The sequence below is a fragment of the Syngnathus leptorhynchus genome, chromosome 6 (assembly GCF_054491065.1).
Source record: "Syngnathus leptorhynchus isolate UIUO chromosome 6, UIUO_Slep, whole genome shotgun sequence".
NCBI classification, from domain to species: domain Eukaryota; kingdom Metazoa; phylum Chordata; class Actinopteri; order Syngnathiformes; family Syngnathidae; genus Syngnathus; species Syngnathus leptorhynchus.
In genome coordinates this window covers 12,204,026-12,231,126 of record NC_141200.1, presented here as the reverse complement: position 1 = coordinate 12,231,126, position 27,101 = coordinate 12,204,026, and the positions used below count along the sequence as shown (strand labels likewise).

Sequence of the window (27,101 nt, the reverse complement as noted above, 5' to 3'; positions counted from 1 at the left end):
AGAGTGGAATGGGAATCAAGCCAAGAAGAGTGTGTGTGCATGCCCGGGTTACACAGACAGGCAGCCTCCAACAGTATATCTGGGTGGTGCTGTGATTCAGTCCCTGCATTTGTCTCTCTTGACAGAGATTAAAGAAATACAACATCAGAAGGAACATTTGGGCAGGCGGAAGAACCAAAAAAGCTGGAGTCATATTGAGTCAAGTGAAGAGCTTACAAAATAAAGAATATATATATCCATCAACGTATTATACATGAGAGAAAATCTTCATAAAGAAATATTACAAATCTGTTGTAAACTATGATTTGAAGATGGAAAAGGTATATATTTTGTCTTCAGACAGTGGAAGCAGGCATTACTTGCTATAATGCCATGGCCTGGGAATCAGACCAATTTCAGTCAATATGTGAACTACTCAAGCTCACTTTAGTCCAGTTTCCGGACCGTATTATGCAGCCCATTCGCCGAGGCTGGCGCACGCTTCTTTACATCCAGGTCATTGGGCGCTGCACTGCAGTGTCGCCATCATGGGAGCTGGACTAAGATTTGAACGCAAATCAACCATCTTTAGGCCAAAAAGGATCGTAGCCCTCCGTGTCCTCTTCAGGTGGTTGCCGTCATTTTCCCAGGAACACACAGGGACAGCAGATCCCTCTTAATAACTATGGAAGTTTACAGTTGTATGGGCTCATTCCAAAAACAATGCTATTCTTAAATAAAAAAGTGGACGAACAAAAAAGCCACTCCAATGTTGAGAAGAATCACCATGCCAACCAGGATAACGCTGTAGGCCTGCAGGGGAGACAAATCAAAAAAGGTTTAATAGTCAGTCAATAATGACAATCTGCTGTCTTTGCAATTGCATCCATCTCAGTTATTCATTTAGGTTACGCACATTCTCCATGTCCAATATACGCACGTCCCTTGTGGGTGAACTTAATCTAGTCATTGCACAAACAGTCTGAGAGCAACATTGTATTTATCTCAGTGTGATAATAATTCTGTCCTGTGAACTTGTGTTACACAAATCCCGCTTGGTTCTCTGCAGCTGCAAACACATACTCCATCGCAACAGCCCCCCTTCCGCTGTTGCTGACACCCACCCACCGATTGGCCGCTGTCGAAGCAAGGCATAAGCTGTTCCCTAGCAACAGAGCGCTAGTTAACCAATAGGGGGCATCTGAGAGGAAGCCCTACTTTGCCAAACTGCTGTTACTAAGGTGCAGAGAGCCCCAGTGGGCTTCTCTTGGTGTGTTTGTGTACGTGTGTGTGTGCGTGTGCATGTGCGCGTGCGTGTGAATTTGCTTTGCACACTCTATACCAGTCTGCGCAGAGGTTGTATGCGTGTGTGTGGGTGTGCGTGTGAATTTGCTTTGCACACTCTTTACCAGTCTGCGCAGAGGTTGTGTGCGTGCGCGTGCGTGTGTTCATGCGACAGAAGCCAGCAACCAGCAAACTACGACATAACCTTACAGAGGGCCTGACTAATGATATCAAAGTAAAAATAATTAAGCAGTGTATGCACAAAAAGACAGCGTCGCTGGGTTTTCATCCACCACACAGGTCTGAGGTGCAAGGGTTCGATTCCAGCTCTTTTGCCTTTCCTGTGTGGAGTTTGCAGTTCTCCCCATACCTGCGTGAGTTTCCTCCCACATTTCAGAAATATGCATGTTAGGCCGATTGAGCACTCCAAATTGTCCGTAGATGTGAGATTAATTACCGTACTTCTCAGACTATAAGAGGCTACTTTTTTTCTTACAATTGAAGACTGCGGTTTAATGATCAAAGAAAACAAAAGGCATAAATACAACCATTTCATCTCTCTTTGATTGGCTACCACACTCACGCCATCATCGGCAATGGATGAGAGGGATTAGCCTTGAAGGACAGCAGCTCCGTTCATTAAGTGACATCTTCGCTTTGTCTCCATGCATTGTTATCAAGAAAACTGTCAGCAAATTTTCCTCGTGTGACAACAAGACTGCACTGCAGCAAAAAATTGCCAATGTTTTTAAAGGCAGCAAATGCTGCGTTCAGGTCCATGTTAGTCAGGTTCAAGTTTGCAAGTGTTGGCAAAAAAAATAAAAAAAATCCCCAGAGAGTTTTAGTGATTTTCGGTGAATTTTGTTTTTCCAATTTTGATATTCAGTGAATTTTGAACATGTTTCAAATTCCCTTGCCACACCTAAAGTACAGGTTTGACGAACATTTGCGACCTGGAACGAACCCAAGATTCACTGCCTTCAAAAACATTGGCGATTGCTCACTGCTCAGTCTGCCTGTGTTTGAGGTCATTTTGTATGAGCCATTTTTGTCCTTTTGTCTTATTTTTGCATTGTTGTAATTTAGCCCCCATACCACTAGAGGGCATTACTATGCATTGTACTGGGAAGCTATCAAACCCGCGGTGAATTTGAACCCTTGACAGGAAGCCACCAATTTTCAACTGTGTCAATTCCCTATTCATGTTTACGGTGAGAAATACACGTGGTTATTTTGGTTACTTTTATGTTACGAGTTATGTCCTGTGCTGTTTCATTTGGAAAATAAACCTACACGTCTTTTCTTGACCTACAACAATCAAACTTTCCATCTGCTTAAATTCTAGCTCCGTTCATCAGCCCCGGGAAGCGACTTATATGGTTTAGTCACATTCAGTTCTTTCTTATCCCCGTAATGTGGAGCTTCATGGCTCTGAACGCAAAGCGGCTAATATATGTACACATTAGTTTTCATGGCTAAACTTAACTGTTGCGGCTTTTTTTCAGTTGGGTTCTGTAATCCAGAAATTGTGTTGTGCAGTGCATGGGTCTTACTGAGTGGCCTTTGCGCTGGATGACTTCCTGTTGCTCTGGTGCGATGGGAGAAGACTTCAAAGGTGGGGAGAGGGTGAGGTCCCGTCGTATAGGCCGAGCATCCATCTTGTCGCCCAGTCGTACGCTCTCTAGCTGGTCTTTACCTTCCCGGCCCTCTCTTCCTTCCCTCCCGTCTCGATTCTTATGTCTCTGTCGTTGCAAAGTGTGTGAACGCCCCTCTCCGTGAGAGTGACTGTGCCCGTGCTTCTCTTCCCCGTGCCCATGGGGCTTGTGGGTAGTGGAGTCTCTGGGCTGTAAAGGCTTCATCTCCATTTCATAATTGCTAATTTTCTCTTCGTCCTGCTCAAGAAGCCGCCCTGCCCTGCTGTGCGCCCCCCTGTGCCCAGACGTCCAAGAGGCAGAAGAGGATGTCTCTGTCCATCTGTCTCCTCCGGTTTGCTTATGATTGGATGAACTATGGTCCCGAGACTTATGATTGAGTGTGGTGTGTTTGTGTCCATTGGTCCTACCGGTGCCTTGTCCGCTAAGTCCCCCTCCCCCTTTGTGGAAGACTCCTTTTCTCTTTTCCTCACTCCAGCTTTTTGCCCTCATGTACTCCACCTTGCCACCTTCACTCTCCTTACTGCCTGGCTCTATCAAGACGTGAATTTCTGTCTGACCTCCAGGCCCTTCTTTGTCACCTCGTTCTCCCGCTTCTTTCCCCCTGTCTCCGTGGTCAACTGCAGTCTGCCGGTGAAATCGAGCACTTTTGCTGCGTTGCGCTGGCCGAATTAAGGCGGGAGGACTGTGGGGAGGGGAAGAAGAAGGGGGACTGAGATCTGGTGTGGCGTTGGAGGGCTCATCCGAGCCTGTGCTCCTCACATAGAGGTCGGGACTGTCTGCGGTTCCGGCGCTACTGGACAAGCCTTCACCTTCCACTTCACTGGACACCTGACACTTGGGACGTTGCACCTCCATGCCTGTGACAAAAGAAAAAAAAAAGATGAGGCCAGAAAGGAACGTTGCCTTTTTTTGTTTGATTGCAAAATGAATCATGGCAAAATGTATTAAGTATTTTCATCTTGTCACTGATTTAAATGATAAAATGTATTTTTATTTGCATCCCTTAAAATCAGTCTGTGAATTTAAAAATAATGAAACGAAATTAATGTTAATAAAACATACGGAAAACATTTGAAAATGGAGGACTGTAAATGAACCAAGACTCATTTAGTTAAAATGTATGGACTTGCATTCCATTAGGTTTGCATTAATATTACTGTTTGCCTATGCTCCTCCACATTTCCAAAAGAGAGCATGCATGGAACCTATCAATAGTATTTCAAATTGAAGAATGTGGTGGTTGTTTTTTTTTTTCACCAGCATGCTTTGCTGCTTTTGTAAATAGTTACCGGTAATAACGGGTCCAGCTAGTTACAAGCTAGTTAATATTACTTCTTGTTTGTGTTCTCTTGCTGCATAATAGTAGTTGTGTAATTTTTCTTTTTGTGCACAATTTTGTGGTGCTGTGAGCGAATTTGGTTTTCATTTTAGTGTCACAAAAAGTAGATGATGTCTATAATGATGTAGAACTCCCTGATCCTACCTGATACATATAAAACCAACTAGTTTAGCAAACTCAACAATAGAGAAATTGATAAGCCAAATTGAAAATTCCAAAATTAAAACAGTGAGTTCATCTTTCAAAAGTAATAAAAGCCTTGGCTCATATCAATGAATAAAAAGAAAAAAAACGTACGTTTTGAGACCAACTAGTTTTTACTGATATTGCACAACTGTTTGGTGCTGTATGTCTGTCAGTCAAAAATGTTATAAAACACGTGTGTGTCATTGTGCTGAGCACAGTATGAGGGGGGGCTTAGCTACCTGGGGTGTTTTATAGGTCTGATGGACAAAGGCGGAAATTCAAAGTTCAAGGGTGGTTGACATTGACCTTAATACAAACGTGATTTTATTAAGCGTGCTCTGTATACACTTGGGCATGCTGGATCAGAAAAAGGTCTTCCTAAAAGATGGAAGAATGCACTGTTCAGTATTAATTCATTGTCTGCCATTTGTCCTAATCTAAGGAACTGCAAGCAGACACAGGTGGAAAATGTAACAATGGCCAGTTGGATCACCAAAGGGAAGTGTTACGTCAGCACTTCGGGATGGCTTCCCATAATGCCTGCATCTTGATCAAAATCACCAAAACCACATCAAATTACATGCGCTACAACTTAAACCCGCTCTCAGATGGTCTAAAGTCAAGTCAAATGTTTGGGACTAAATTGTCGCGAGCCCAAAAAGCAGAGAGGCAAAAGAAACCACAGTTGGTCCACCAGAATGCCCAGTGTGGCTCAGCGTGGTCTGCCAAATTACCTAACACACTAAATGAGCCATGCATGTGCACAAAAATCTAAATGGACTAGTTTTTACACCATGTGCGCTAGCTAAAATTGAAAAATAAAGCCCTGAACCTGAATGAATATGTTGCAGAGTACCAGAAATAATCCACATGAGCACAGGTAGCCTATGCAAACTCCATACAGAAAGGTCCAACCCAAGATTCAAACCCAGAACTGTACACCAGTCTCTAAAGCCTCATGTATGACGCAAGACTGACTAATTATCTGGTGAGTTGGTCATTCCCTAAGATTTGTATCTACATTATACACACAATTCTTAAGCGCTGTACAAAAATGTGGACATGGGCAGATGTATATAGCTATGAGTCAATTCTGTGAGTGTGTGGGGACCCACCATTTCCCGGATGCTGGAAGGAAGGGGAGAACTGCTTGGCAGTGACTCTGGCCATGCGACTCTCCTCTTGAGCTTTCTGGGCCGCTCCAACAGCTGCCTCTGCTTTACCCTGTGCATGAGCAGTCCTGACACACAGAAAAAGGACATTTCAAAGTTGTCAATTCATAAACAATGCAGCCATGTTTTTGCAATGAGCTGATACTGTGTACATTAATCACTGTCTGCCTTGTAGAAGTTCTATCATTTCCTCTAGATACTTAATTGACCTAATTTGCTGCTGGTTACTCTCTGCTGTGACACAGTTCAGACTTGCTTAAGTCATTTTTCCATTGTACTGGTTCTACGCCGGAAGAGCCATGTTCTACCTTGTGTGGTTAATTTTCCATTACTAATTTTCAATGGAACCATTCCTCTGAATCTCTTCCGACCTATTTCTAGACTGCAGGCCAAGGAGTGCAGTCATCTGATTGGCCAACAGATGTCGGCGTTTCTTAAAGCGATGAAAAAAATGTGAAGACCTTGAAGACTGGAACTGAAAATGCTTGGGCTAGTACAACATTCATTGGATCCATACATTAACGACAACAAAAACAGCTCATACGAGTTACCGTATTTTTCAGACTATAAGGCGCACCTAAAAACCAAAAATTTTCTCTAAAGCCGACAGTGCGCCTTATAGTCCAGTGCGCCTTATATATGGACCAAATTCCTAAATTTAAACTGGCCCGAAGCATTGTGTCATGAAATCAACCATAAGTGGCCCGCTGAAGACTATGAATCAGGAATCAAAAAGACTATGGATCATTATTTTGTGATTAGAAAAGTAATTTGTTGCATCTGAAGTTGAAATAAAAAAGATAAAATGGAGAATGATTTGATTTGGATTAAAAATTTGACATGATGCATGAATGGTGCCAAGTTTTAAAATGGGCCATTCATTGAATAACATAACAACTTATAGTCCGGAAAATACAGTAAATTTAAAAGGTGATAGATATTTTGGTGAAAGCTTCGTGTTTTGAAGAGGTTCGTAACTTTTAGTGGCACCAGACATTCAAATGAACACTGCACGGTTGTTACTCAAGCAACACTACAGGTCACTACAGAAAGACAACGTGGTCTACAATAAAGAAAAAAATTGGGATATATTTTAGGATTATAAAACAAGGACTCGCTCTCATTCACTCTCATTTACTTCTGGCAACGTGTGCCACTTGCAAAAATGAAATTGTAAATATGATTAAGTATTGTTGTGACCCACACAAGATATATTTCGCTGTGTAGGTGGAGAATTTGAGCTTGTTTACCTGCGTGACCTTACATAGAAGCACCTGTGGCAAAAGCTCAAATGTGCTAGAATTTTTACTTTCTGGACCTGTGACTGTGTATTTTTGTGCCTTGGCTGCAGCCAGCAGAATTTTTCATCTGAGTGAAAGCGTCTGTGCATTTGATGGGCTAGCTATAATTTATTATTCATATTTTTTATCGCCACAAAACTAGACTCAGTCACTTGTGAAATCTTGTGGCAGAATTCTTCAAACTACACTGTGAGCGAGCGTACAGTCGACGCCCGCACAGTTCATCAGTCGAAGCCTGTCGGAATGATGAGGCAACAGATTCCAAATCTAAACTCAAGGCCAAACTTATTACGTCTGCAGTGTATACTTTATACATCGCACAACTATGGATAACACTCAATAACAACCTCGTAACGTGCTAAAAAAAAACCACATGAATCACATACAGTAGGAGCTGGTACTTCTCTTACAACTTAAATGGAAAAGACGAAATCCGAAAATAGGGGCAAAGTAACGTGGAGCGTGTTTTGATGACTACGCACGCCGAAAGTAAATGATGAAAACAGTTGAGGCAGGTGGATGGTGATGGAGAGGCGGGCAGCTGACAAGACAAACCAAACAGGCAGGTTGGCAACCATCCATAATGACTCAGATAACAACCTGCCCACGAGTGGATGTAGAACTGGAGGAGATAGCCTACACAGTGATGAGCGTATGAGTGGCGTGTGTGTGTGTGTGACAATCGCAGGGGGGGTTGAGTAATGCACCAAGAAAGCACGAGCGTAAGACCAAGAGTCCAAAGTGAGGCAACCATTAAATTAAAAACCAGTCCTCATTAAATTTGCTGGTGAGTTGGAGTCTATCCCAGCTGGCATTGAATGAGAGGCCAAGAATCATTTCTTGACTTCCTCGGTCCATAGGCAAGAAGGACCACAAAGCTTCTCCCCAAAATAACTAAGACAGAAGATATATCTTAATTTTGGTGTCTGTGTGTTTGACAATAAACCATTTAGTAGGGGGCCCCATGAGGGAGATGACTAAATCCCGACAAGTGAATGCAGTGTCATCGGGGTGTGCAGTTGACCTGTGTCTCAGTAGATGTATAGTGTACTTAAACAATTGATCCATCTAGATGATCTTATTTTGTGCAACCACTTCACAAAATAAAATGGACTCAATTCAATAAAAACTTTTTTCAGTGTAGGCCTATTCGCCACTACCAATTGAGATGCAACTCCACACATGAGGGCCTCAGCCATGAATTGAATCTACTACATCTCTACTTCGAGGCAGACGTGTGTCAACCAATCATTTGTAAGCACATACATATTTGTATAGTTGGTCAGATCATAAGCATGCAAGCTGTATTTTCTTTCTTTCTTTCTTTCTTTCTTTCTTTCTTTCTTTCTTTCTTTCTTTCTTTCTTTCTTTCTTTCTTTCTTTATTTATTTATTTATTTATTTATTTATTGGATGGACAATGTTCATCTCATTCATCTCACACATAAAACCATGCGCTGTAAAAATCGGACATACGTATCATATACTGTGTATGAATAGCAGACCTATTGTATTTTTAACTCTTTATTTCCTCAATTCATTGTAGCTTACAAAACCACTTTAAGCTACGAGAAGGAGCACATGGGGAAATGAATGCAGACATCTCATCTCATCCCATCCCATCCCATCCCATCCCTCTTTCCAAGCTTCTTTTGCTCTCAGGGCGCAGCAGCCGTCTTGATGCAGTGTTACATGTCGATGGACATTGATTTTCACCTCGCTGCCTCTTTGTTTCTCTTACCCTGATGCACACGCTTTGCCAACCATGCAATCTTACACGTTGATTTCGAAACGCCACTTTATGCTTACGGGGATGGGGGGACTGAAAGATGAATGATATATTTGTTATTTTTTGGCAGTCGCGGTGCAATAAAGGGAAAGGTATGATTTCTGCCACATCAAAATCTCTTGCGCTGATCATTTTACCCAGCCTGAATTCACCTTGGTCGTCACAAGACACAAAAAGACATCTGAGTCATTCTGCTATGGTGTTCATTTTGTCTTCTTTTTAAAATAGGGTTTAAACTTTCTTTTTTCAGACAAAGGTTTTTTCCAACTATGAGAAAGATCTTTTACTTCTCTTACCTGAGCTTTTCTTAGATTTTTCCTTTTACAGAGAAAAGAAAAGCCTTAAACCTCTTAGTCACTCTCATTACTTTCCATCTCTTCGCCCACAACAACCTGTTCCTGTACTGTAGCAATAAAACATCTGATAGCAACTAAGCAAAATTATACCACGAGCCCTTCACAAGAGCGAAAGGAGAAAGAGAGAGCAGTGATACAAAGTCTGAGATGAGAGTCGGTAACAAAAGAGAGACTCAGAGGTGTCTTTGATAAGAGGAGCGTTCTTCCTTATTCAACATTAGTGAATCATTATCATTAATTGTGAACCAGCTTAATTACAGACACGCTCAAATGACTCAAGCGTTTAAGTGGAGGAGAAAAGGGGGAGAGCAAGCACAATGTCTTCATTATTGAATCCAATAACCATGACCATGGCTCATCATTAGTGAGAAGCAAGTCATGCAAGTTGTGACCTTGGGAGACCTCCAAGGACATGAGAAAGAAAGAACGGGCGGGGCCACGGGAAGGGATGCTGATCTATTCCTCTTTGTGTCTGTGTGGTATGTTATGCAAAGTCATGTGGGTGTTGTTTTTATACATTATTTTTAATATGGTAAATCATGTCAAATGAAAGAAGTGGAGCAAGAAATGATTGAAAATTAAAATTGATTGAACAATTTAAAGTGCTCAAAATGGCTCGCTCTTTTTTGAAGCTGCAATGTTAATGATTTAATAAACATGCTGTTTTGGGGTCTTGTAAAAATTTAGCGAGTAGAAAGATTCCGCCCAAAATCAGCAATGATGTCTTTGCGCCAATGCTTTTTCAAAGAATTTGAATTTTGATTTCTACACTTGTTGGGTTTTCATTAGGTGAGAAATACACTGAAGTGACTCTCTTCAGCAAATAAAGAGGCGACGTTTTCAGGTCATTGACATCTGAGCAAAATGAATGACTCCAGAAATGAACAGCAGGTCACTCCTAGAAACATCTAGAAAGAAACATACTCCTTATGTGCCTTAAAACATGAATAACATTCATTTTAATTTATTGTTCTCTTACTTTTGCTACCTGACTCATTGGAAAATTCTTCAGCAGTGTCATTTTTCAATTCCAGCTTATTTTATGGCTAATCGACAGCATGTGGAGTTTTGCGAAGGAGCAAGATGGAAAGTTATTATTCTCTAAATCAGTCAAGCCCAAAAGTGAATCAAAATTTAGTATATTGTCTACTTGGCAATTTTCCTAATCAGTACTGGACTTTACTGGCTGTAGCGAATGAGCAGGCCTTTTAAAAAGAAAAAAAAGGTGCTACAACTGTGTTGCATTTGGATTTGATTGAAGAGTTTTAAAGTCTGAGATTGGAAATAGAGTACAACAGATTAATGACAGAGTTAAACGACCCATTCATTACATTATTAACTGAAATATATGAATTGGTCAAACTGTGGCTCAGGGTTGCACAGATTCACGTCCATCTGCTAGTATCACATACATAAATGAATAATTACATGCCAATCTAAAAATGGAAGTGACAACAGCAAAGGATAAGTTTAACATGGAATGTTTTTCCTTTATTCTCATACTAAAAAAGAAACTTAGTTGGTGTTGCAGTCTTCAGTGTACGGCAGAGTCTACCATTTTCTGGACTGTATTTATTGGTCAACATATGCACATCAGAAGATTCACTGGTATTGACTTTATGTAAGGTTTTGGTCCCATGACTGTTTAAATCCTTCAGCAGAGATCATGAATATGGAAATCACAATTGCAAGCCCACTTTCTGATCTTATTCAAGCCCCCTGCATGTATGTGCTCCAGCTCTTACGTGGTCCAGCTTTGGGAAATAAAAAGTGTGTATAGTAGATAAACTAAATCGTAAAAAAAAAAAAAAAAAAGGTCATATCTGAGCTGGGATACTGGGAGACAAAATAAAGTTCCCAGTTTCCAGGACTTCCACACAAAAGTGATTTTAACGGAAAACTAAATAAATTAACTTTACCATAAAATACCATTTGTTTAAATGGTATGATATTTATGTTTTTCAGAATGAAAACTGCATTTTGTAAAAAATAAAAGTTACGAAGGCAAAGTTTCTTTTTACTACCCCGCTACACTCATCCATCATATTAATTCTCATATATGCCAATGAAAGCAATTCACAATCAAGAAGTAGGTGTGTGTGTGTGTACCGTTCGAATAATGTCTGTTTTTTTGTTGTCATCTGTATATAAATGTTTATATTTCACAAAGGACTGGGAAATACTTCCAGCGTTTACAAGATGTCTTGTCAAACAAGCCCGAAATGAGCTGGTCTGGATGGATGCATGCTTTTGATTCATTTTGCTTTGTTAGGTTCTCACAGAAAATGAATAATGCGCAAGTGCATACATTTATTGATTAGAGAAATTACAGGAAACCCCACACAAAGACAAAATGATATGAAATACTTTCTTATTGTTTCTTTCTGTCTGGCTGCTGTGGTGCTGTGGTGCTGGCGATGTGGCGGGCAGTGGCCTTAACAGAGTCATCAAGTCTAATTGGATTTCCTCTTTCCTAATTCAGTTCCTAATTAGTTTGCATGCACACACAAATGACACAGTGTGTATGAAGACAAACAAATACCCCAAAAAATCAATAACCAAAAACACCCCTTATGTAATTTTATGCACATAATACCAAAGCTACAATCTATAATGGTTTGTAGTAAATTAAACTAAATTTTATATACTGGAGGGAAATTCAATCAACTATTACCGTCTATTGTGTTTTCACACATTACACAACACAGAGAACCAAATCACACACATGCGAGCATAAAACCAACTTGCAATAGCATGTTTGGGCCCTTTTTTTGTGTCCCTAAGCTGAATTTGGGAACCGTTAGACCTCAATGACACCTCAACAATAGTCAGGAGTCAGACGAGCATCTCGCCAACAACTGACCTCAGTGGGATTTAAGCGGTCAGGTGAGCGGGTGACCAATATATTATCTTCCTGTTTGACATTGCATTGGAACAAAAGTCATTGCTCTTCAAGTGAGTCATCACAGTCTTAAGCGGATTCAGATAGTCTCGCGTCATTTGGCGCACGACTTGTACTATAACCCCCTTAATCCTACTTCCACCTTAACAGTAATCCTGTTCTTAATCAGGCAGAGATAAAATAATAAACGATTGGGCCACACTGATCCGATAGTAGGACAAGGAAGCACGACCAACAAGATGAACATAAACTGCACTGACAATCCAAGTTGCACTTACAAGCTGAAAGACAATCTGTAGCAGACCAAGATCGGCTGTCTTCAACATTACAAGCAAAGCACGCTAGAGTGCATTTGAACTCTACAAAAGTGCTCAAACTGGTCCCATGGGTGCCAATTTAACACTTCTGGCTTAACTTTTCAGGCTAGCGTGGCAAGTTCTTGCACAAAAATCACCTAACAACAATTTTTGCTGCCTTTGATATTCCTCTGAAAACTTTATATAAATTCGGCAAAGTGACTCAAAAGCTGAAATGGTAAGGTTTCTTATTTTTCCTTTATGGGTTTTTTTTGGGGGGGGGGTTTCTTGCTTTTCTGGGCAAATGTCCGCAATATTTTTCAGCTGTGGGTATGTGAAGCCCATTGAGACTTTGTGGTTTAATAAATCTGATTTGACTTGACGTATCCAAGCACGCAGCACCAACAATAACAAACTACAGTGTGATGGAATGCACCCTGCCTGGTTGCCAGATGCTGTGTTAGACAACAAGTTGGGCGAATATTGTCAAAAAAGCAAAAAGGGCTTGTTGGTAGATTCTCTTACAATTCGTCGTTTTGCTGGATTTTTGGTTAGTGATATCACTGTTTTGCTTTGAGTCTGGTCTGCCAAGGAAAAACATTATGTTCATGGTCCCATTCTGTCATGGTAGCAACTAGAATGTGGATGTGGGGCTAAATGTCCATTTAAAATACTCAGACGGACATATATAGATAGATAGATAACCCATATTTGAGCCTCCAACCTGACAACTGTGAGGAGGATGTGCTAAAAATTAGAGTCACATGTTAGTTTGCACAATTAGGAGATGCGTGACTAACTACCTGGAAAGCGCAATCTCTGCTTTCTGGCGTGCGATGTCCGCTGCCTTCTGCGCTGCCTCCACGGCTCGGTCCACCTTCTCTCTGATTTTACTGGCCCGGAGCGGGATCAGGTTCTTCTTCTTGCCACTCACCAGGATGTTCTGCTTGTACTTCCCTTCCTCTTTAGTTCCGTCAGGAAAAGCCGTGCAGCCGTAGCCGTGGCGTTTGTTGCTCAGCCACTCTCCCTCATACTGCAGCCCATCAGACCGCCGGCTGACTCCGAATCCTGTCCTCTTGTCATTTTTCCACTCCCCGCAGTAGGTCTCTGTTGCCGTGGCATCCACATCATCATCAGCTACTGCCAACTCTGCATCTGCATCTCCAAGGCTAGAAAGATTACCTTAGTTAGGTTGACGTTGTTTGATTAAATAAATAAATAAATAAATAAATAAATAAATAAATAAATCTTTTTAGACTAACAAACTGTTTTAAGAATATACAGGCTCTTTGGTTTAAATATCTCAAATGATAAAAATATAGTCAAATTTCAAACTTCCAACATTGATATTGCTGTTTTTCTCAGTGGCTTTGGTAGATTTTTCTGATCAGAACTGACATGTGCAAAACAGTAGTTGCATTGATCAAAACAATTGATACAAATGTCTAAACATCACACTTCCTACACAAAAACTATTTTCTTTCTCGAAATGTTTCGTGCATAGTATTTCAAAAGTAAATATCTCTCTCACTGCCGAACATCAAATCTTTCTGTCATGAGTAAGTCAATTGCTTTGTCAGGTTGTCAATATACAAGCGTACAATTGAGGTTCTTCTGGTGTAAACTGCCGCTTTAACTTTGATGACAATCTTTCAAAACTGAGAGCTACATATTCATCTATGTGGAAGATTCATTGCAAGACACTGGGCAAGATTTACATTTCACTTTTACTGTTTACACTGGAATTTGTTGACAAACCATATCATTGTGACGCAAAAAAGGAAAGAACAGCACTATGTGATCACACACGCACAAATAATAATGAATAATAATAAAAATATTTTGTTCAATGAATTGATTTTAACAATGATTCAGAGGGAGTGTCCCATGCTGTTGCCATATTTGTGAATGAAATCAGATGACATTCACCACAAATGTCTGTGGGGCGCCGCATCTGTCTGCCAGGTAGTCTATAATCAATCTACTTTTTCTCACCGGAATTGCAGATGGTCCATTGAACTCCCAGTGAGGCATAGCGTGTCTATTATTTCAAAATACACTCAACTCGACTATTGCCTGGCACCAAAATGAAGCCACACCTGTTTTATAGGCTGAGCGCAAGGGTGTCAATCTACCTAAATAGTGTCCATTTCCATCCGTACCACGGGGGTCGCGAGTGTGCTGGAGCCTATCGGGCCCCATGTGCGTCAAACTAAATTTACGGATCGCTCCAAAACCCGTTGATAGCATTGAAAATGAATGCCAGTTAAATTTTTTGAAAGAAACAAATGGATGCAGAGAGCTTGTTGGTGAAAAAGCGGTGTTTCAAAATGATTTTTCCCAAAATTCCTTTTCAACCCCAACCAACAAGGAGTACAATAAAGTTGTCAGCTCATCATTTTGTTTCTAAAAAAACCAAAAACAAACAAACTATGCGTGGATCCGTTTGTATCAGCGAGAGGCTTGATAAGCTTTTGTCAGCCACTCAGCCCACAAACAAGTTAAGAGCTGATGACAGTGGTGTTTAGCATACAGTGTCTGTTTAGTGCCTTTAAAAATAAACCACCTCAATCCTGAATGCCTGGAATTTGACACTGGGGATTTCAAGAAGTGTGGAACTTCCCATAGGAAATTCTGCTCTTTCCTTTCTTGCTCATCCCTTAAAAGTCTAGTCATTTCTTCTTTATTCAATTAACTGACACACGCATAACACACGGGGATCTATCTGTTAACCTGCGTAAACCTGCACATAAGCAGGTTAGACCAGTCCGGAACAAGCCGGCGTATCTAAAACACATGCACAGCTGTGTGCATAAACATGGATGATTTTCATCCTCCCATTGCCTTTAAATGCAGTGCACCAGTCACACATTGACTATCTCACCCCCCTATCCCAAATCGTTCACGTGCCCTTACCTCACTAACAATAAAATAATCGTAATAATAATAATATGGTTGATTCATTTATGTCTACAATGATTCAGCAGGTTTGTATTTGTAAACAAAATACCTTTGAGACTGCTTGTGATTTAGGGCTATACAAATAAACTTGACTTGACTTGACTTGTCTAATGTCCACCACACAGAGCTCAAAATCTGTCTTCCTGTGGATCAGTCAAATTCACCCCAAATCACATTTGATCAGCTATGCCCGGATTTAAATGTTGTCTGAGCAAGCATCAGTTTATCCTGACATTCTGCTACCAAATTGTCATTCTGCCAGGAGCATCTCCAAGAGCACAACCTTACTGTCCTTGATCACCCAGTTTGGCAGAGACCATGTCCGCTAAATTGGCAAACACGCGGCAGATGTAGTGTCCACAAAATGACAGCCCTTTATCACTCAAAACTTTTTTTTTTTGCGATAATGATGAATAGTTAAAATTTATCATTTTATCAATAGCTTTACTATTTTTTATTTTCCTTTTATTTTACTTAATTATTTTTCTTTTCATTTTACTTCAAGGGCTTGTTGGGGTTGGCATACTGTAGCTACCTGGAGAGCTGTGCAGAATGAATGAATGAATGAATGAATGAATGAATGAATGAATGAATGAATGAATGAATGAATGAAAACGTGTAAATCCCAGACACACAAAGTGTATTATTTGGTCAAAAAAAGAAGCCCATGGATTTACCATGCATCATTGGTCAGGATATATTACGAAAAAATTCATACCCATCAACTGAGAGATTAAGCAGCCAAGAGAATCTTTTGTTCACTGCCAAATTATAAAAATGACTCTTTCTGTACTTTGCTGGATCATGAAGTAACATTGCAACTCATTTTATAATACTGCCTCAAACTAAATTTCTCTCCTCATGATTTGGCATCTCAGCTGGACAAAGATCTGCAATTTCCGAGGATGACATGGAAGCATTATCATGTCAAAGCTAAAAAAAAGAAAAAAAAAGGGAGCAAAGCACAGTTATCAGAGATTATTAAGCGCTATTAGCATGAGAAGAGCTGAGAACTTCTGAGAACTTCTGATAACCGGCACATATTTTCAACAAAGCCATATAAACAAATCTGCACAGTATGATTTGGTGGCATGAAGTGTGACAAAAAGCTGCTTCCTCGACTAAAATGTTTTTAAAACTAGATTTATACTTTTCCTCACCACTTTTATTTGGTACCAGTATATAAACTGGAAGACTCCGAGATTCTTCTCGCTGCTTGATGTCATCTCATACCTGATGGTAGAATTGATGTCAGACGCAGCTGAAGACACAGTACTCATCCCAGCTTCACTCCTGAACGAGCTCTGTTTAGACCTTTGAGAAGCCAGAGAGCTCCTGGACTCAGACTTCCTCAGCTTCAGCCCGGACAGAATTGACCTCCTGAACAGTCCGCTCTTGTGCTTCCCCTTTAGGAGCTCAGTTTCACTGTGTGCCGTCAGTACGAAGCCCCCTCGAGACACTGCGGGACTACTGCCGCTGCTTCCTGTGCTGCACATGGAGACGCTGGTGGACAAGGTACCAGGAAGAGGTGGAGGAACAGGAACGACTGCGCCGCTCCGGTCAAGTAGAGCTGTACCGTTGCTGTGTTCCGAGCTGGAGCGAAGGGAGTTGATGGATGTACGGAGAGGGGAGCGGATGACGGCCGCCATGCCATACGGGACACTTTGGCGGACACCGTAGCCGTGCCGCATCCCACCAACCCACTGGCCCTGAAATGTGCCTGGGGAAAGAGAGGAAAAAAAACATTCAACCCCATCTGATAAAAATATTTCTAGACTCTAGTTTTTGTGCCCAGCATAAGTCTGGCGTGAAGCACAGTTTAAATCTGCATGGAAGCGGTTTGAACCTTATTTTGTTATTTTTGCAGTGCAAGTGAGCTTAGTAAAGGATGTTTTATGTCATGAATTGATTTCATGTACCACTAATTGAAGCAGCCCCTCTAGCCCCTTCAAATGAAATGCGCAAGGGGTGCGCTGATAGTTTCTGAGATAATGGGAAAAACAGTGATTTGATTCAAGGCCCACAAAGTACAGGTCCTCAGTGTTTCGTTACTATGGTGGCGACATAACCCAAATTCAACTGCTCATGGAGCAACTTGGTTCAACTAGATGGAACTGGATGACCCTTGCTTGCACAGTGGCTGACAAAAAAAAAACGAAAAAAAAACGATTCATGACATGTTTACTTAAAGTGCCAACTACTGTCAATTATTTTGTTGGATCACATGGCCTTTTTGTCAAAGAAAAATGTACTTGCCCAATGTACTTAAGACTATAAAGACAGGAAACGTGTGAGAATGGAGGAGAAACTGCGAATATCTGAGAAGCTGTGGGAGCTTTTATTCATAAACCTGAACCCAAACTTTCACACATTCATTTCATGAACAGAAACCGACCTTTTTGAAGCTGAGCGAATTCTTGAGGACCGATTAATGCGAAGGGCTATCATTCTGATATCTCTGAAATAACTTTGCTAAAATGACCCTACATTTTTATTATTTTATTATTTATGTGAAGACAAGTATTTTTGTATTGCAGTTAAACTCCTGCTTTAAATTAAACATAAAATACCTTTTCTAAACAAAGCCAAACAACACCTCCTAGTGGGATCCTGGTGTCTCTGTCCATAATGGGAAGACCTCTCTGCCCCACCAACTGATATTTCATAACACACATTCGCTGCTGCTTAGGACTTATATTGCAATGTTGCTGAAAAGTAGGACAACTGTGTGCGTGTGTTTCCATTGTTGCACTTCTCTCTCAAACGCACACACACATAAACACTCTCGCTCTCAAACGGAAGTGTGTTCCAATAGAGTACAAGTGATCCATCCCGTCTGTCGTGGCTGTGATGTAACAGGTCTGTGAATCATACTGTGGCAAACTATATGACCATTTAAGGACTGCAGCTACGCTTCCTTTCTCTGTCGTAAACACACGCAACCATTTCCCTGGTGGTCTTAAGTGGCACTGAAATGGGAAGTACATTTTTATAAACCACTTGTATTGTTGCTTACGTTACGGAACAAAGTCACACAATACAATACTGTTGAAAAATAAGAATAATAATAAAGTACAATGAACTCATTACAGTCCGTCCTTCACATTCTCACGATAATGCACACTTTGAACAATTTTTTTTTTTTTTTTTTGCTCTGGTTCACGATACTGTGATTTGAGTGTAGGCCTGCCCTTACTTTGGCAGCATCTTCTTAACTTTCTTTCACACAAAAAGTGCCTGTGTCAATGACATCTGGCCAGCACATCTGCTCAAGCCATTGTGATCATGTCAGGACACAGCTGCACGACAATATGACAAGCAGATCAAAGTACATACAAACATCCATGGAAGAGTGTGACAGGATTAGCATTTTATTCAACACCCGCCACAATGCACGGTTGAGGCCAAGGAGGCTGGGCTTGGCTTTAGATCAATGCACGAGGGTTCAAAAATAAGCACAAAAAAAATGGGGTTGCTCTTAATATCCAATATAAATTGGAAAAAAAAACGTCATCTCACATTCCTCAGAACAAAAAGGAAAATATTAATATAATCGTGATGTCGAGCTCTGCAAAAATGCACAAAGTATTTGCACTTGAGATATCAAGCCTTCCGTTTGACCCGTTCAATTATAATTCTATGGGATTAACTGCTGATCTGGTAATAGACAAGATCATTTTATAATTAAACAACTGCCAAGACCAAGTCAAAACTATCTCGCATCTGGGTGTCGAGACTGAATTCCTTTGAGTACTATGAAAAACAAACTGCTATTATATAAGTAAGTCAGGGACAAACAAGTGAACTTACTTAATTCATTTAAAATTGCATTTACGTAACACATAATAAATGAGATTTGTCATGTTGGTGATGAGTTTATCCACCGATCTCATTTGAGAGATTACAATTGTGGAATTAAATTTCTCGGAAGTAAGGCTCTTGGAAAGTGACAATTGCGTGTGAAAGTGCCAATTTGTGTCTTCTAGCGTACTACAGTTTTTCTCGGTTGCTTTGGTACTCAAATCAAAATGTAAATGTGCATTTCTAAAAAGAATTTGTACAAATGGCAAAACATTATTCCCCTATAAATATTTGTGTCACTGAACACGTCAGTGACATCATCACAAGGACATTGGCAGTCTACTTTTCTAGCTTCCTGTATGCAGAAAATTGTCAGTTGGCAAGTTCACAAACCATCTCAATGTATATGGAAAGGAGGAAAAACTGCAGCACAATGGGAAAAGAAAACTAATACAAAAAAAAAAGGAGAAATGTGAACATGGGGCAGCTGCCTTAGGAGAAATTGTACATGCAACACTGTAGGAATTTACAGTGCAATCTCCTTCCTTACTTTGGATGACAAATGATCATTTTCATCAGAGCAATTATTTTCACATGATATTGGCGGTTTCAGAAAACTGGTTGATCACATTTTTTGAGAGGGTCAGAAGATTTTCTGATTCACAAAAGGCTCATAGAAATGTATAGAAATATATTAGACATATATTAACAACTTGTTCAACTATTTTAGGACTTGTGCTAAAATGATGCGAGTGAGACCATTCAGCCGAGGCCCATCAGCATACATTTTGATCAACATCACTTAAGCAACTCATAATTTCAAAAAGAGCAGCGACTTGGACATAATCATTTGCATGGTTGTGCCAAAGCTTTTTGCAACACATCTGAGAATCTACTTTTTGGATGTGCACAAATGATGTGAAATTTCAACAAGCAGTTTTGATACATAAAATTCTGATGTGAGAAATGTTCCAAAGCAAGTGAGAAAAACTATGGCTTGACCAACCAACCTTAAAGCAACATCCAGCGTGATGCCTCAGTTACTAAAATATGCAGGGACACGAGGCTGCGTGTCGCTTTCCATGGTGCTGAAATATTGTCTACGCAGCTGCCGTTTGCTGGTGTTGTCCTTTAAGATTCAACTCAAACAGACCATTTTATATATAAACTCTGACATGTACATTTTAGATGCATCAGTCAGAGTGAGGTAGGGTGTTTCTTCATTGTCAAAGAGATGGATGAGAATTTGTCCTCGTCAATAACCGCATATGCAACAGCTGATTAGCTTTTAGTCGTGTCTCACCATTGACTGCGTAATAACCAGCATTGGACACGTAAAGTTCCCTGTGCATACAGTCGCAACTCACATGCCAAAACGATTTTGCGGCTCCTGCCCGGAGGCAAACAGGAAGCACTCGTGAATTATATGGGCCTAGAATTCAGGCCGCGGCTACTGTAGAACGAGGAGCCGTTGACGTGGGGACATCAGAGCTGTGGAAACATTACAGAAGCTGAATTCCTAGTTGTCGTCTTAACCAATATATATAAATCTATTCACTGTCTTTAAAATCCACAAAGTATTCATCATTAATGGATTTAGGTGTCCTGTCGCAAGGCTTTAAGATGCAGCTTTTGCAGACATTGGTGTACGGTACACATTTTTTTGAAAGACACTCATTATAGTGAGGACACACAGAGCATAATATAATTTTAAATCGAAACAATATAGATAAATAAACCAATTTACATATAGAACTTCTGGCGCCTTGCAAAGGAGGGAAAATAAAGGGTTGCATCCTTCTACCCATTTTTTGAGTGGCCTGGTGTTCCAGTTCCTGGCTGGAGACAAAGGTAATTGCAATATATTGTGACCATTTGCCTCAAGGGGAACGTGATCCTATAGAGGCATTTGGTAAATTTGAATATATAATAATTCAAATAAAGAAATGGACACGGGAGAAGCGAGCACACTGTGCAGACGTCATGAACTGGGGAGACTTTGTGAGTGGAATCAAATCTTGATCTAACCAAGATGGCTGTGTCAGAGAAGTCCTTTTCCATCACCATCCAGCTTTGCCCGGTGGCCACACCGGAGGGTCACCGGGACAGACAATATACCACAGCAGCTTCTTGCCAAAAACATTTGCTCTACGTTTAGCTGACAACATCCATTAATGGCTAGGAAGAAAACATTCAACTAAGCACTGATCAAACTCCTGTTCAACATGTGTGTAAGGAGGTGAAACAGGCAATATGAAAAAGGGGTAGGTGGAGCACTTTGCTTCTAATGAGTAGGCCATAATGAACATGCTCTGAGATCTGAGAATGCTGGACCCCTCCTCTGACAGACGGCTGATATTGCTTTAATATCAACAAGTCCATTTTAACAGCCATTGTAATGATGCTTTGTCAGTCTTGTTGATAACGTCGCCCGGAGCACATAACATGCCAGAGCATGATTTCTCTGCCGCTTCTCTCCAACTGTATAAGTACAGAGAGTCGTCCTTTCATTCACACTTGTGGCAATTAAGAGTTAGTAATAAAACCACGATGCATTTAATTACAGTATGCGGTTAGCAATCAAGCTATGCTCACAACATTCCTAAAAAAAAAAATGCATCATGCCTCAAGTGCATCGTGGAAAGCACAGAGTGAGACGATAGCAAATTGGATGCCTCCGCTATGAATTGGGGGGCTACTAGTGGATAATAGCTAGCAGCCGCTAACAGATGGATGTTGGGTCCATTCACAATCACCACGCATACATCCTCACAAAAATAACAGGGAAGGGTTTCAATGCAGTTTGTTATGCATTTTAAATACAAAAAGATGTTTTAAATGAAATTCACTTATTAGCAAATAAAAAAGCTATAATTTCAAAGTGAATTGCCTAAGATAACATTGCTTAATCACGTTCCAGTTTTATTTTAAGGGCGAGGGGAGATTTCCTCATCAGGTTGTCCAACAAAATTTAGCAACAATTTTGTCAGTGTGAGATCACATGCCGTGCTTGACATTTAATATTGCTGCTCTGAGATTGTATTCTTACTGTTTTGTAACAACGAGAACAGTAAAGCCCGTTTGGGGAATATTGAGTGAAAGTCTGTAGTATGTAAATCCTGCATGATGTAGTAATTAATATAACAATATGATTAAAATATCGGAATCACAAAACGTGGTATGTCAAAAATAAACATAATAGTGAAACAGTGGCAATGGATGTTGTATAAAACAAGATTATAAATATTGAGCAGCGTTTTGGTTGTTGTAGAATTATAAATGTTGGATTAGTAATGTTTGCACGTATGGGCATTGATCAGTTCAATATGTCAAGCGTGTAAATCTGTCACCCATTTCTGATAATCCAGAAAAGAGCCCACACAAAGTGCTTTCTGGGCAAACTCCCTCAATGGTATGTCCAATTATTACTTAATCAGCACTGATCCTGGGCACATATCCAAAAAAGATTTTGGGAATTTTCGTATGACAGACAGCTCCACTAATCCGCATTTCAAACATCTTACATAAGAGAGGCATGTGCATATTATTATTATGCTGATACAGTACTGTATGTGTTTTTGTGTGCAGAATCAGCATGGAAGGAAGACCATTTTGGGCTTCATGCTAATCTGGCACTAGGAAGAGACATTGAATCGCACTCTCATATGGCATCTGCGCGAGAGAGACAGGTAGACAGACAGACAGACAGACATAACAGCTAACGCAGCCAGCAAGACCATCAAACAGCAGGGCGGCAAAACGGGCTTGCGGACGAGCAACTACTGTCAAGTCAAGTCGGTTCAGAACTGAACCTCTGTAAATTACCGAATGATGCCGCTAAGGGATTTTGCTTTGACCCTTTTTTTCGCCTTTCAATTTTTCAAATTTCCATTTGGGGATTTTTCATCTGTAAAAATTATTCACGATATTATATATATATACATATATTGTAATATAACATAGTAGATACAAGAAAGTAGATAGTAGTACATTTTTAACAAGCTGGTTTAATCTATTTGTAAAAGCAAGATTTCTTTGTTATGTTCACACAAAAAGTGTTTGTGTGCATCCTTGAAGTCGAACAAATGTGTTGACTGCATGTTCCCTCCAAATAGTCAACTCCATGCATTATTTATAAACGTTCTCCCTTTTTGCCAACAAGCAGGCTTCTTGTCACGTTTTCTGTCCTAAATTTTAGGCAGCCGTTCACCAAAGCTCTTCCTTGCTCAGCACGATGCCTCTTAAATTGCGTACAATAACACTCGTGCGTGCTAGCGTGTTTATGCTTTATTATATCGGCGCTCGTTGAGTGAACAACGCTGACATCAACACTTCAGATTCGAAACTATTCTAACAAGTCAGAAAGTCGAAAAGTGAAACTATTCAGTAGCATGGTGGCGCAGCACGTTCCTTGAGGATTAATGCATTTTAATAGGCTTGGCATAAGGGATGACCTCCAAAGTAGCAAACAAAACAAGAGAGTCTGACTTAAATACTGCATACTGATTCTCTCCCTTTCACATCTTGCTGGTACAAACAGTCACAGTACATCTGGGAACGAGAGTCCAGGGACAAAATGTAAATATTTGCAGTGGTATAACACATGACACGACCACACTGAGTTGCAATGCACAACAAGGGCATTAATTCACAGGCAGGTTTTGCCACTTGTCGGCAGTATAAAGTGAGATGCAGACTTACAGATCACATGTGCTCATATCAAGATGAGGTATACTGGCGCACGTATGTACGGCATAAAAACTGCATTTTTAAGTTTATTTCTGGGAAATTTGGTAGACAGCGTTGGGCCTTGCTGGGTATCCTGATGGACCAGCTAAAAGCAGGTCTAAGTTGTGGCGCGGGTGTTGTTAGGCCATTTTGGTGGATTTGATCAAGGCATATTTTGAGCTTCGCCGACGCATGTGGTGGCTGTCATTGTATTTTATTCATAAAAATGACAAGAGGATGCATCAATTCGTCTGAATCATCGTAGGAATCAGTTCATTAATTTAATTATGATTATTACTGCTGGGATAGGCTCCAGCACGCCCGCGACCCCTGTGGGGCCAAGCGGTATAGAAAATGGATGGATGGATTAACTTGGGTATATTTTGAAATTAACTTGATCCAATGATAAACCAAGAAGATAATCCCTTAAAGTAACGCCGTGGTCAAGTTATATTGATGTCGAACAAGTTGTTCCGAACAACTGGAAGCCCAACTTTTTTCCATTTCCTAGTCCACATTTATGTTTATCTTGTTCAGGCTTGTGGTGAACAAAAGACTACTTTGAGGCAAAAGTAGACAAGAATGTTTGCCTTTCAATCGCAGGCTAGCAACTAGCATTATCACTCCATCTCAAACTCTAAGAGAACTCGCCTCTGCATTTATGGTACAAGAAGTGGTTTTTTTTGTTCTTTTCTTTTGCTTGAATGGTTATTTGCTATGTGTGTGTTGCTGTGTTAAGCAGTCAGACACAACTGACTACCGTAATCTCTGGCTGTTACTGCTGCGTAACACGGTGACAAATAATCTGTCTCTCTATTGCTCTCTTCCTCATTGTGCATATATACGTGTTTGTGTGTGTGTGTGTGTGTCTGGGTGTGTGTGTGTATGTGGATTGTAATCAGTCAGTTTAGCTCCTCATCTCAGTAAACACCATTAGCCCAGGGGCTAAACCAGCCAATCAGGGCCTGTTACAGGCCTCCGAGTGGCCAATAGCAGAAAGGTACAGAGTCTCTCGTGACACGCTGACCCGCTGCACATCGGTGTGCGTTGCTATGGAAATCCACTATACTGTATAGAGTAGCTCTGTGGAAATGCAGTGGGATGCGGGAAGAAAGAGAAAGGTGGGAGGAGAGCAAATGTAGGAGAGAAGTAAAAAGCCAAACAGAAAGAAGAGGAGAGCTGCTTCATATCAGATGTAGTGGGGGGGGGTGGAACTTCCCGTTGATACATGACAGAGAAAGACTAGACTGGATCTATGTGCACTCAATGGGATTTCACATTTCAGACACAATTGTAAACAGAAAAAAATAGCAGTTAATATGCATTTGTAAACTGATGGATATAACGTTTTGAGAATGAATACTTCACATACTCAATAGTAAAAAATAACCAGAAAAAATAACAATATTCATAGAAAGAAATAACCAACTCACATAAATGCATTGTCATAGTTTAACTGTGTCAATGATATCATTTGAAGTAGACACACAAATTATATTGAAACCAGAAAAAGCTTTTTTTTTTTTTTTTCAGCAAGTGTAACTGGTATTAAATACTTTATTCTGGAAATGATGTGAGACAGGCAGAGTTACAGTTCAGATGCAAAGTTTTGCAGAGGTTAACATCTTTTTACGTTGTGTGACGGTTAGTGAATGCTTTTAAAAACGAGTTGCGTAATACTCATCTGTGACGTGACCTATTTTCGGATTAATACTTTGGTATTTGACAGTAATGTTAAGACTGAATGTTTTTAAAATCTTATTAAGGGTGACTAATTTTTACACGTGCATGACCATCAAGAACACTTGTCTGTTGCGGTTTTGGTTGAGCGATCGGCCAAATCGGGGCAATAAAACTTGCCCGTGCATAAAAATCTAAATACCGTACGCCAACATTTCCGCATGTGCCATCTCTGACAATAGATTAAAGAAAAAAGTTGAAACGCATTACAGTGATGCAAATCCTCATCCTTTGCATGACTTTGGCCACACCTCCTATTATTCACAACCTCCCTTGTCCTGATTAAAAGTACTTCTGACGACGATGATCATCCAAACAGTCGTGTCTTCATCTAACTGATTCATCCAAACGTACAGCTGTCCATCCAGCTATCCTTTACATATTCTCCTTCAGCCCATCTGTCTGGCCACACGTCAAGCCATCTCTGTCCTGATGAAACCCTTCAAACTAATCTCGTCTCTAGATCTCATCGCAGCTCCCACAATGGAGTGAGGATGCGTGCAAGTATTTGTGTGTGGTCCAGAGCAGTATTGTCCTGGAACAGCCTGCTGTTCATAGTAGACTTATGTAACTAGTCTGCATGCATATTACTGTCAGCGCTTTTGCCTCGGTTGCATGATGTCTTTGTATACGCAATGTGTCCCTGCAAAAAAACCTCATTGATAGTGAGCAGGGAAAAGGGATTTGATAACGTCAAATGATCACACCCAGTTGAGCTTTGTTTTTAGGGCCCTATATTGGTAGACGGGAAGGCGCACGTACACCTGACGTAAATAAAAATGGCGTGTCTCTATTATCGTGTCTAGTTTACCATGTTTGTAGTTAGTGTGTCCCTATCAGCGCGAAGATATCGAACCTCCACTTTGAGACCCGTTTTCAAATGTTTGTCTTTTTCCAACTTTTACTTTGAGAGCTGTTTTAAAACATTTGCCTTATCAGGGTCCAAAACAAGGCCGTATGCTATGTAGCTATGCTATGTGCTTAGTTAATGGTCTGTGTCAAAAACAGAGGAAATTAAAAATGGGTCTGCTCGCTAGGCAAGATAGGATGACCCAATAAAACCTTTTGATAACCTCTTCCTTTGTACCTTTCTGTCACCGGCCTCCGTCAAACCTAAATCAGATACCAGACCAGTCCCATTTGACCCTTTGACCGGCATTCACAAAATTTTCTAAATGTTCTGGCCTTCAAACTAAAAGCATCCAATACAAAAAAGTCTTTCCCAACTTACCTCCATCAGAGTACGTCTCAGTGCCGTATCCGTCTTGCAGGCCATTGTTCCACGTTCCCTCGTACTTGCCGCTCATCCCGGTGCTCTCCCGAAGGCCGTAGCGTCCCTTAAAACCATGCGTCCATTCCCCCTTGTAGACCCATCTGCCCTTGTTCTCGACGCCCACACCATGTCTCTTACCCTGCGCCCACGTGCCCTGGTAAGTGTTCCCGCTGGGCCACGTGTAGACGCCCAGCAGCTCAAAGCCGTGGGCCCACGACCCACAGTACTCGCCTTGGCCTTTGGGTCCCGTGCATATCCCGTGACCGTGCGCCTTGCCCTCTTCCCACCCGCCGCAGTATGACCCCCCATCGTCAAAGTTGAATCTGCCTCCAGTGGACAT

The 27,101-nt window shown here is 40.8% G+C and overlaps 1 protein-coding gene across 1 annotated transcript; it reads right to left on the bottom strand.

The window, feature by feature from the left end:
• Positions 1–572: 572 nt before the first annotated feature.
• On the bottom strand, positions 573–27,101 carry jph3b (junctophilin 3b). Its single transcript, XM_085914346.1, has 6 exons — positions 26,720–27,101; positions 16,453–16,939; positions 13,062–13,427; positions 5,559–5,683; positions 2,817–3,775; positions 573–792 (listed from the first exon to the last, which is right to left on the bottom strand). The coding sequence occupies exons 1-6, from the start codon at positions 27,099–27,101 to the stop codon at positions 712–714; spliced, it is 2,400 nt and encodes a 799-aa protein (XP_085770472.1). The 3' UTR covers positions 573–711.